Source organism: Oncorhynchus clarkii, chromosome 7 (genome assembly GCF_045791955.1).
Source record: "Oncorhynchus clarkii lewisi isolate Uvic-CL-2024 chromosome 7, UVic_Ocla_1.0, whole genome shotgun sequence".
NCBI lineage: Eukaryota > Metazoa > Chordata > Actinopteri > Salmoniformes > Salmonidae > Oncorhynchus > Oncorhynchus clarkii.
Genome location: NC_092153.1, coordinates 6,892,657 through 6,904,145, shown reverse-complemented (window position 1 = coordinate 6,904,145; position 11,489 = coordinate 6,892,657). Strand labels below are relative to the sequence as shown.

The window sequence follows — 11,489 nt, the reverse complement described above, 5'->3', positions numbered from 1 at the left end:
ACCCTTTGAAGATACCCTTTTTGGTTCCAGGTAGAACCCTTTTGGTTCCAACTAGAATCCTATTGGGTTCCATGTAGAACCCTTTCCCCAGAGGGTTATACATGGAACCCAAAATAGTTCTCTCTGGAACCAAAAAGGGTTCTCCTATTGGGACAGCCAAGAAGCCATTTGGAACCCTTTTTTCTTAGAGTGTACATATTGCTTATGGGCAGATTCCTCCCAAGAAGTATTGTGTGTTCTTGTAACAGGCAAAGTGTTAGAAATAGTGCTGTTCTCACAGCAGACATTTTTGTTGTTGTGGATTTCTGAACCCATCACTCCTGAGTCATGTTGTCAACAATTATATTTGTCATGGTTTCCAGTTAAATCTAAAGAATAACACCCATAGGTTGAATACCACCTGGGGTCCCCACTTCTCCTACCTTACCAGGGTCTCCCTGTGAGGAGGACAAATGAACCTTTTACAGCAGTGGGCCAAATCAGGGTCAGGACCACACAAAGTGTTTCTTGGTAGTCTTAAGCAAATGTACTTTGAAGCAAGTATACACCTCACACACATGGTTATGTGTCACGCCCTGATCTGATTCACCTGTCCTTGTGCTTGTCTCCACCCACCTCCAGGTGTCGCCCATCTTCCCCATTATCCCCTGGGTATTTATACCTGTGTTTTCTATGTGTCTGTTGCCAGTTCGTCTTGTTTGTTCAAGCTTACCAGTGGTTTGTCTCAGGTTCTGGGTTTCCCTAGTCGCGCTTTTGCTTGTCCTCTTGATTTTGACCTTTGCCTGTCCTGACCCTCTGCCTGACCCTCTGCCTGCTGTCCTGTTCCTTTGCTCCACCTCTGGATTACCAACCTCTGCCTGACCCTCTGCCTGCCGTCCTATACCTTGGCCTCTGCTCTGGATTATCGACCCCTGCCTGCCTTGTTCGGTCGTTTGCCTGCTCCTGTGGTTACAATAAACATCTGCACTTGGGTCTTACCTTGATTCCTGATAGTTATGGGCTTAAAAAAAGTAGTCACCTGTGCTATGTCAGATATAGTTGAAATATACTACATTTTCAGTTTGCATCCCAATATTACACTTTATCCATCACAGAAGACTGAAATATAACAATTGTTTACATAAAAACACTGGATTTTCTGCAGTTAAAATAAAGTATTAATTATGAAAACTATTTATAACATTCCACCCATGAGGCCATTAGAGGGACATTTGATTGCAGGAAGAGCTACAAAAAGTGCTGTTCTCACTGCAGACATTTTTTTTGTGGTTTTCTGAACCTGTCATTCCTGAGTCATGTTGACAAATCTCATTGTTGCCATTGTTTTTAGGGTGAAATCTAATGAACAGCATCCATGGGTTGAATACCATAGTGATCTTACTGCTTCACAGTCATGTCCAGGTCTGCTGGTCTGGACATTGGAGAGATAGAAAACCTATTAGCAGTGATGTCTGTGTGGTTAACTGACCAGAATACATTAGCCACTTAAACACCCCAGTGCTTGTACCTGCCTCAGGCAATACCTAGTAGGATCCTACTGCTAAACCACTAACTATAGGAAGACACTGGGAGAGGGGGATCTGTCCTGCACTGTGCAATAATACACTCTGAGAGAGACCATGTAGGTCACTATCACAAATCAAAATGTTTTGTTCATAATGAATTAACAGGGTCTAAGTAGATTTGCTGTGCTACTAAAGTATTTCCACTGCAGCACAGAGGCAATGTGATTTCTGATTTCTCTGCAGTGCAGGTTGGAGGAGCTATCAGAGTGAGCTCCCTAATGGAGCCAGGTCAGAATCCTGCCCTGTGCATACAGATTGAGATATGGGAGGTTGTGTCCCCTGCAGTCTGGCCAACCTCTGGTCAAATAGAATCACTCCTCCCTGTGGACCCGCCCTCCTATTAGACAAACGGAGAAACTCTGGGTCTGTGTTTGACCTCACACACACCAGCCCACTCTCTGTAATGGAGTGTGTGTGTGTGTGTGTGTGTGTGTGTGTGTGTGTGTGTGTGTGTGTGTGTGTGTGTGTGTGTGTGTGTGTGTGTGTGTGTGTGTGTGTGTGTGTGTGTGTGTGTGTGTGTGTGTGTGCATAACTACAAAGATACAAAATGAGAATCATATTAAACATTGAGGCTATTGGATGGCAGGTTGGCTGCTCCATTTACTGTGTGATGCATATTCATCTAATGTGTAAAAACCTGTCACTTTGATCAGGTACCCTGCTAAATAAAATGTGGGTAACGATTAATTAGAATTTGTTTAATTGCTACACAGTCCCAGGATATCGGTTGAAGTACGCAAACATGTAATGAATGTAATTATTACAATCTGTATCTTGTAATGAAACGGATCATCAAGTGTTTGAAAACAATAATTATTTTTGGAAAGAAGTGGTCTATTTACACCAGACAGTCAAGCAGGATGTGCTTGTGTATTCATCCTATACTCCCTAGTTCCCCCAAGTGCTGTTGTCCAATCCAGTGATTATATTTCAAGTGTCCTATATAAGTGTCCTGACTTCATATTAGCTTGGGTAACCCAAACGTTCACGTGTATCAAGTATTACAAGGTAGGATTTGACCCATCAAGAGTCATTTTAATCCTTTCCAATTATCTTCAATTGTCTGGATAACCATTAACACTAGAGTAATTATAAACTATGCCTTCTCCTTGCTTACCAACCATAATCAAATCCTTTCATGGCTATTTGGTTGAAAATGAATCTTCAGACAAAGTAATATTGTGGTAATAAGAGAGGTAAGGATGTCTGTGTTTGTAAAGTATCTGAAGATGCCTTCTGATTCTCAACTAAAATGATTCCGTGGCAAGGTCTGACTGGATATAGGGCAATTCTGGTCAATTCCAGATGGACTGGTCCATCTTTAGCCCAGTGGGCCTGTATAAATGTTTTTTTGCACAAAATGATCATTATTTGGCTAGTAATGGGGCCCTCAAGGGACAAAATGGTCCGGTGTTAGAAATGTCCAGAACGATTTTTGGTCCCAGTCCGTCCCTGTTCAGTGCATTCACTTGGTTGTCTTCACAGTTCTTGGATTTCTAGAAAGATCTATACACATTGAGATTGGGGTTTGTCCTCAGGGTGAGGTAATGCTTTTTAATTGTTGGAAACTCTAGGGATGCAAAGTTGCTTGCTAAGCCAATTTAAATCCCAGTGGGCAATTCCACAGAAAATACACTACTGCTTGTAGGGGTTTGGTAACCTAAACATTGAGAACATTGACAAGCAAGTCTAATTCTAATGTCTTGACTAACCTTGATCAAGTCTAATTCTAATGTCTTGACTAACCTTGATCAAGTCTAATTCTAATGTCTTGACTAACCTTGATCAAGCTCCTCATATTCATCACTCCAGACGTTTGTCTTGTTTCATGTCTCAGAACATCGGCTTGGATAGAGGCTGGGGTTGTTTATGTTCAGCTCCCTATCTGCTATAGATGAAATCATGGTATTTTCACACATGGAGGAGGGCCACTGCGGTGGCCTGGGTGCAGGGGAGTCTGGGCTGGCCGTGATAAGGGCTTAGGGGCTTTGAAGGCAGCTTTACACTGAGATCAAGGTGGGCCACACAGACCACAACAGAAGTGTTCAGACCCCTAGAAAACCCCATAGAGTTTTACTCCTAAAGTAAGCGATCATCCTTACCAGAATGGCATGGCATGGCACTTGAAGGGTCACACAAGCCTAGAAAATAGCTGTCATGAAAAGGTTGTGGTTAATAACTGATTATTGTACTTCCTCCTTCCCGACACACACACCTACACACACGCATTTACCATTCATGATGTTGTAGGCCTGGATGAAAGGGGTTTGATACTAACAAGAGCCCATCCTTCTGGGATGGCCCCTGCCTGCCACTCTTCATCCACACCATTATCATAAATGTGACATTTCACAGATAATATTGATTACTTTATCTTAGCATTTCAGCCTGCATGACAGGCCGGTGCAGAGAGCAGCGTTTCCATTGATCTCTAGCCTATTAAACCCTCTTGTGAGTATAATCGTTGTTATAAGACCTTTTACTGCCTATAGAATCAATGGTTCACATTTCCAGACAGGACAGAAGAGATGTCATATTTGAAAATCTGCAATTTTCATCTACATGCCCTCCACCAATGTGTAATAGGCATTTTCTAACCGTTCCCTGGAAGAAAGACTGTACATATAGGGAGCTGAAATCATACATATATAATGCTATTTAGTTGTTCTGTGAAATGTTTAGTTCAGGACACAATGTGTGTTTACTTACATGCCAACACTGAAAAACATTGGTTTGCATGTTTCTTTAATGCCAATCCTATCCTGAGGGTTTGGTTTGGAAATGTCATGTAGACTTATATAGCAGGTCAAATCACACACTCCAGCAATTTGTTCCTAAGGTCCATACTGTGAGTCTTATTTAATCTTTCTTAGTTCAGTTGGTAGCGCATGGCGCTTGTAACACCAGGGTAGTGGGTTCGATTCCCGGGACCACCCATTTGTCAAATTTACGTCGCTTTGGATAAAAGCGTCTGCTAAATGGCATATATTATAAAACCGCTAAACGACAACGGTTTGACAACATTGTTATTTGACTGACATTATGGTTCATGATAAATCCATGTGTAATAACAGAGCACGTAGTCAATCTTCAACTCAAGCTCTACTGAGGAGAATGACAATTTCCTCGTCTTGTTGTTGCCGGAGAAATCACACTTAGTAGAAAAATAGGCTATAACATTCACTTCACTGGAGAGGACAGTTATTTATTTGAGAACTTATGTTGAGAATAGGTAACATTTTACATTAGGTCTGGTTATACAATTTGGTATAATTGTATTGTCGTTATTTGGAATTTATCCTCTGACCATCTAATGACAAATATTTGAATCACATCTGTTACACTAGTCCTTAATCAATCAAGGATTGTCAGACAAATCTGTGTACAAGAAAAATAGGAAACTATTTAGTAGGCTACTATTTAATATTAACAACACATTTCCCCATTATCATGTTTGATGATTTATGACGATATTTCAACAACTAAAATAAAGTCAGAATCCTTATAAATTGCCATCAGAAATAATTATTCATTTAAAAGTGTAATAAACGGCATGAATTTTATTTTGAATGGAAAAACCTGACATTGTAAGCCCCTGACCCATCAAAATAACGAACACATTTACAAACGTTAGATTATTTAGCAGTATACGTTATTAATTCAAATGCAATATAACCACAGTCCAGGTGTGACAAGACAAGAAATAGCCAACATAAAACATCTCCCATAAATTATTTGATAAAAAATAAATCTGTATACGTTCGAGGCATATATGTTCCATATACATTATCCAGTGTCTACATACAACAACATAGTTATCGAAAATGGTTAGTTTATCAAATTAAAATACTCACAATTCAAAGCAAGACCAAATAGTTCAAGACATCCATGTTCTTCAGAAATCGACGATATTGTAATATTGTCAAACTCTTCATTCTGTTTAAATTAAAAACATCTTAAATGTCGTGTTGTCTCTTTTTTTTTACCTGGAAATGCAGACATGTAGGCCTATAAACATGATCAAGCGCTCTTATGAAGAGAGGTACAAAAACAATGGAAATAAATATGAGAGAAAATGCATAATGCGTGATATAGGGAACTCAAAAATGGCCATATTAACCTCGCCTATCTGACATGATGACAGGATATATGTCACCTAAAAGGGCAAAGTATCGAGGAAAAGCTTGTCTATTATTGCAGGTGGAGGGACCAAGTCTTCCAGTTTCAAGTAGAATATCCTCTGCAGACCTTGTGTACACAGCGTGCGAAGTTCAGGCAGCTTTCCCAAGAGTTTTGACAAGTGATTTGGTCGACTGACACTTCCATCGTTAAAAGTCACTTTGTCTTTCAAACAGTTCACCATCTTGTTCTGAAGTTCCTCTACTTTCCTGGGCTCCTTCAGCCCATGTCTCTCTGAAACAATGACAGGGTGCAAATTCGTTTCAAAACTTAACCCAATGGCATTATAGGCGCATAGATTCAGAACTTTGGGTTTTATTAGCCTACCTGTTACTGTGGCAAGGGCGCATATGCAGGAGAATGTTGCAACGTCTATATTCATACTTTGAAGGTTTGCAGAGAACTCCACTATGGTGTCAATCCAGTCTCCAAAGCCGCGCCTACACTGAAGCCTGTGCAAAACCAATCCGTTGCAGAAGATGAGCTTCCCTTCCTCAGGGTTGGACCTGTAATATGATAGCATCGCATGATTAGGAATCGGATACCGATTTGGCAATAAGATCAAATGGATACTATCGCGCGTAATTGTTGTGCGTAAAATGACTATTTATATATGTGCACTTTTTGATATGCTATTGTTTAAGATACCTGTAAGCCAAACGCAGAACGAAGAGTTCCAGGAAGGCTGATTCGAAGAGGAGATCTTGGTCCGGTCTCGGCAGATCGGTAAAACCTGGGATCTTTTGCGCCCAGTCCCGGATAATATCCATGGAGACGGTTAGGACGTTGTAGAACTGCTGCACATGTTGCGTATCATCTCCGTCGATTTGGCTGTCAGCATTATTCTGGAACTAGAAGGTGATGTTAAATTGAACTCATAAACCCAATGCACAACGGTATATTTTTAAAACGTATTTTATTACTTATTTTATGAATAAACTGGTGCGCAAAGTGATGTGGGTTGCATGACCGAGGCTCGTACTTACTCGGGAGTAGTCCAGTCGAGACAATGAGGGGTTGGAGTCCACATGGGCCCTCACTAGCGCGTTAAGGATGCTGACAGGTGACAAAGGGTCTTGAATTTTATGTTTGGAGGGTAACCGGCCACGTCGACCCTTTAAACTTGCAGTCCTGACGACTGAATAATGACAAATATTAATTAAGTTGTTTTGTATAAATAATTACTATTATGCTTTGAAAAACACATTCTGCCTACAATTAATGTGTAAATACATTTCAAGGAAATGCATAAAGTTGTGCGTTTTAGAACAAACCTTACCTTCTTTGACCATTCCCGTGACAAGGCACTTCTGGAAACGGCAGTATTGGCACCTGTTTCTCCGGCGTTTGTCAACTGCACAGTTTTTCCCAGCTAAACACACATATTTGGCATTTTTCTGAACAGTGCGCTGTGAAGAAACACAGAGGAGAACACCTTAGTTTCCATTCGATGCGTTGCCACCTGAAGCTTTGATACATTGATCAAATATAGCCATTAAAATTATTTTGCCACGCATATTGACCATGGGAAATGAATAGCCATGGCGTTGCAGTCTTTCAACTACTCTCCCAGCTGCATAATGCATCAAAGGCGAGGCAGACAGTGGGTAAATATAGTTCCGTGGCTACTCATAATATTAAGTTTACCCTCTCCCAGTCCTCTATTGACATGGCAAGGAGATGAAGGTTCTTGATTTTGAAGGGATTGTATCAGGAGCCAACAAACAACACAATGAATCAGTAGCCTAAATATTAAAATACATTTAAATGGAATGTTAGTTGACCGTTAGTTCTAAATGTATAACAATCCCCGCAGATATTTAATGTAACATACCTTGAAGAATCCCTTACAGCCCTCGCAGGTTCGCACGCCGTAGTGCTGACAGGCGGCATTGTCCCCACACACCGCACATAAAGCATCGGTGTTGGTGGGTGATCCTTGGCTAGGAGGCGACGGTGCTTGGTTATCCATAAAGTGATGTCCGTGACCGAGCTGGAACGAATAGGGGGAACCCACCCTGTGCTGTTTCCTTAGGGAGCTGGAACCAAAGATGCCCTGGCTCTCCAAGCCATGATACCTGCCTGAGGTATCCGAGTTCACGGACACCTGGAGGGACCCGTCAAATCTCATCTGGCACGCCGACAAAGGACTACCGGTTTGGGAATGCTTGAGAGAAAACAAGGATAATCTGGATATGGCATTTTTCCGCTGCTCCATTCTGTGCGCCACCGCCAAGTAGTCCTGGTGAAAACTGTACAGAGATCCAGAATCATCCCACGCATGGCTGGGTGGACTCTGGAATGTCTGTGTGTGTGGAGAGGGGGGCTTGTAGTAAACGGACCCGGAGGGAGTGACCATCTCATCGGACTGATGCGGCTGGTGGTGGTGACTCTGCTGGTGGTACATGGGGATGTCCTCAACTTTGATGGATGACTGCTCCCCCGGATGGGGCATTTGGAATAGACAAGGGGGTTTGACGTCATAGTTCGAATTGTTACAGTAGCTGTCCACGAAAACACCGACATTTGGAAGATTGGTGATAGTGGCTGATGTGATTTCTGTGTTGGTCAGGTCCATGCTAAATTTGACAAACTCGGGCGTTAGGAAGTCGCAGTTATGGCTGTGGTGCTCTCCAGCGGCGTGAATGCTGCTTGCGCTCTGTTGCGAAGCGGGACTAGCTCCTTGAGGCGACGATCCGCACTGAGCCTGGACGCACGGCATAGCTGCTATAATGAGAGAGGGAGACATAGTTATATAAATCGATCTCCTTGTCAAGCCACAATCCCATCCAATGCAGATGCATTGCACGTAAATTAGAATGTTTGCGTAAAAGCGCACGAGACTTATATGATTAGCCTATTCTGTCACCACTCTCTAGAACGAGTGCCAACAGCAAAAGCATTGCATCTATAAGGCGCAACGTCTCCAACATTATTTGTGGTCTTACCTTCAGTTGTATGACTATTTTCAAAGACACAATGCCCGAATCACTTCCTGGAGTTATGATAATATCCACTCGATGTTGCTCCCTGCTAAAGAATTCGAAAAAAATCGGTCACAAAAATTACAAACCTGTAAAGATATGAATTTATAAGCAGGTCATTACTTTCTGATCACATTAATGTTATACTGTTGAAAAGAAAATGTGAATTTTAAGACAATTAAACCAATACCTTAAACTGTCACCCGGTGCACCATAATACATACATTTAGAGGATTACATCTTCTCCGCTGTATCCATATCCAAGTGCAAATGTAGCATTGTGAAGAGAACGGGTCAGATGGCCATGCACATCCCCAACTGGCTACTAGACTGGCCGCGGTTAACACTGACAATGTGCCTTTGTTTATGTGGCCCGGAGTCGGAATACCACTGCCCACGTGCCAATGACACTGGACGTCATCGAGTATTACGCGCACCAATCCCTTCCAAGGATGGATGTTTCAGATACTTCTGTAAACACACGATAGCGTGCAGAATCTAACAGAATAGAATAGAATGTTTATTTTTTTTGACATCATACAAGAATGATAAAAAAAAAACATCACATAATAATACACATGAACGCATATGGGTTGGCGAAATGCCTGATGAAAGCATTGCAAAAAAACTAATAACAATCTCACCTCAATTCACAACTAACTTAATGATATGCATAGTCGCATTTACAGCAGCCTACGCCAAATATAGAGGTATGTACGAAGATACTAAACAACAATCATGTAAAATAATGACTAGGGCTGGTGACACTTGTGGCTAAATAGTGACCCCGCACTATTGAGGATGGGGATTCCTGGGGAAACGTTGTGCAATTTTGCCCTTCACTTACCTCATTATTATAGCAACGCCCTCTCCAACCTGATTGGATAATTGTGTAATCCCATTGGTCTACCCATATGTCAGTCAACTAATCTTTGCTTCCTGGTTCTCCTGGCTGTCAGAGTTGTATCACCGTTCTCCCGGCGTTATCATCAATTGAACATAGAAACTCAGTAAGTGAGCGATTTAGAATAAATATTTGTGCCCTTTCTTTATTGTTATATTGATAATATGAAAAGTTGAGCGACTGGCAGCGAGCCAGACAATATCATGGCGAACGTCAATGCGGCATTGTACGTATTGCTAGAACCCTCTCACCAGTGCACCTTCAACGTTTTCTGTTCTGTTTCTGGTACGATGATGATACGGCATTCTGTTTTATTTTACACCGTTCTATAGAATAAAAACACTGTGAAATAGAGTTATATTTACTTCCTGTTGCATTTGCATTGGAAAACCAGTATCACCGAAATGGGGATGGATTTACTTTTTTATTTTTATGTAACGTATAAGAATTGGAACAAATGCTAAGTTAGTTTGTCCTCTAAATTCACGTTGTTGTTTTTGTGTAAACACTCTGAACCTTCATATGAGTTGCTGTCACTGTTCTTGCATGTGAATTTGTTGTCATTAACAACAAGTCTCAAGCTAAAATGTTGTCTTAGAGGGTTTTACTGTATGTTATGTGGATGGTGGCGTCTGTATCTCGCGTGATCATGTCTCTTATTCATGTGGTTCCCTGCGTAATTTCTTCATTTTCTGTCATTCAGTTGAGTAAACGGCTGCTGTCATGTGGGATTTGGCCCTGGTGTGTTACGTTGGAGATGTGTCACCAGGAAGTAATGCCATTCTGAAACCAATAATGTACTTGTCTCTCTGCGTGGGCGGGGCTGTAAGACCCCTCCCCATTCATTTCTCCTATACTTAATCATGCTGAGTATTAATAATAATAAAAACAAATAATACAAAAATATGTTTTATTTTCACGAAAACTGGATAGGTGCGGTGAAATGTGTTGTTTTACGGGTCAACCCCAGTAGTACAGAGCGCCTTGCTTAATCTTCCGGTTACTGGGGTAACTCTAACTAGTACTGTAGGCTACCTGCCGCACTCTTAACGCATTCACTGGATCAACACGACGATGTCATGCTACATGTACTTTTTTTCTTATTATCATATATTTGATTTTATGATCCATCTGATGAACACATAATACACAGGTAATAAACACAGAACGCAGCTTGTCTCATCCAAAAGGATTTGCCTACCTACATTCATGACAGATAAGAAAATGACAGACATTTTTTTAATTCTCCTCATCTTATGAGGGAAATCATTACCTCTGGCCTAGTGAAACAAGAGCTGCTGGTGTGCATGCACACACCACTATGATGTTTGCTCAGTTGTAGATTAGAATATATTGAAAAAAATGTATTTTAAGCAGATTGTCAGAATGATGGAGAGAAAGTGGCCATCATGTCACTTCACCTGAGTGGGTGAACCAGGTGTCGTCTTAACTCCAGAGTGGCGCAGTGGTCTAAGGCCCTGCATCTCAGTGCTAGAGGCGTCACTACAGACCCTGGTTCGATTCCAGGTTGTATCACAACCGGCCATGATTGGGAGTCCCATAGGGGCGGCGCACAATTGGCCCAGCGTCGTCCGGGTTAGGGGTTGGCTGGAGTAGGCCGTCACCTGACTTGCCTAGTTAAATAAAGGTTTAAAAAAACAATTAACTGTCAGACAAGTAAGAATGTTAAAGAAAAGTCAGCTGTCATCCAAGTGTCTCACACAGACACTCCCAGGGCTCCCACACTCTCCTCCACTACTTCTGCCTGTGAATCCCATGCCCCCCTACCCCCACATTGTCCCCCAGCACCTGGCCCTAGCCGATTGGCTCTTTGCCCTCCTGTCACGCCCTCTCCAC

At 41.8% G+C, this 11,489-nt stretch overlaps 2 protein-coding genes across 6 annotated transcripts in view; one reads left to right on the top strand and one right to left on the bottom strand.

Moving 5' to 3' along the window:
• LOC139413988 (kalirin-like) overlaps window positions 1-745 on the top strand; it is a 40,608-nt gene extending 39,863 nt beyond the window's left edge. The window contains exon 31 of the mRNA XM_071161873.1: window positions 689-745. Coding sequence (XP_071017974.1) covers window positions 689-745 — 57 coding nt within the window. The remainder of the gene's footprint in view (window positions 1-688) is intronic.
• A 4,367-nt stretch (window positions 746-5,112) lies between these two features.
• Window positions 5,113-9,086, bottom strand: LOC139412781 (nuclear receptor subfamily 4 group A member 2-like). Of its 5 annotated transcripts, XM_071159491.1 has the most exons (8): window positions 8,953-9,079; window positions 8,693-8,777; window positions 7,579-8,471; window positions 7,024-7,153; window positions 6,731-6,882; window positions 6,393-6,595; window positions 6,072-6,250; window positions 5,113-5,978 (listed from the first exon to the last, which is right to left on the bottom strand). In XM_071159491.1, exons 3-8 carry the CDS (start codon window positions 8,464-8,466, stop codon window positions 5,722-5,724), a joined length of 1,809 nt encoding a protein of 602 aa, XP_071015592.1. In that variant the 5' UTR covers window positions 8,467-8,471; window positions 8,693-8,777; window positions 8,953-9,079; the 3' UTR covers window positions 5,113-5,721. The 5 variants fall into 5 exon arrangements, with proteins under 5 accessions (XP_071015592.1, XP_071015591.1, XP_071015588.1 ...); XM_071159490.1 differs by having other exon boundaries at window positions 5,586-6,250; window positions 7,579-8,468; window positions 8,693-8,774; window positions 8,953-9,086; XM_071159487.1 differs by having other exon boundaries at window positions 5,586-6,250; window positions 8,953-9,068.
• Between the last annotated feature and the right edge of the window lie 2,403 nt (window positions 9,087-11,489).

Excerpts from the sequence above, each read along its gene's own strand:
- LOC139412781 (XM_071159490.1), bottom strand. The coding sequence starts at position 8,466 with ATGCCGTGCGTCCAGGCTCAGTGCGGATCGTCGCCTCAAGGAGCTAGT. Across the intron at positions 7,154-7,578 it reads GCTGTAAGGGATTCTTCAAG|CGCACTGTTCAGAAAAATGC; the intron begins GTATGTTACATT and ends GTTTCTTCACAG. Across the intron at positions 6,883-7,023 it reads CACGGGAATGGTCAAAGAAG|TCGTCAGGACTGCAAGTTTA; the intron begins GTAAGGTTTGTT and ends GTCATTATTCAG.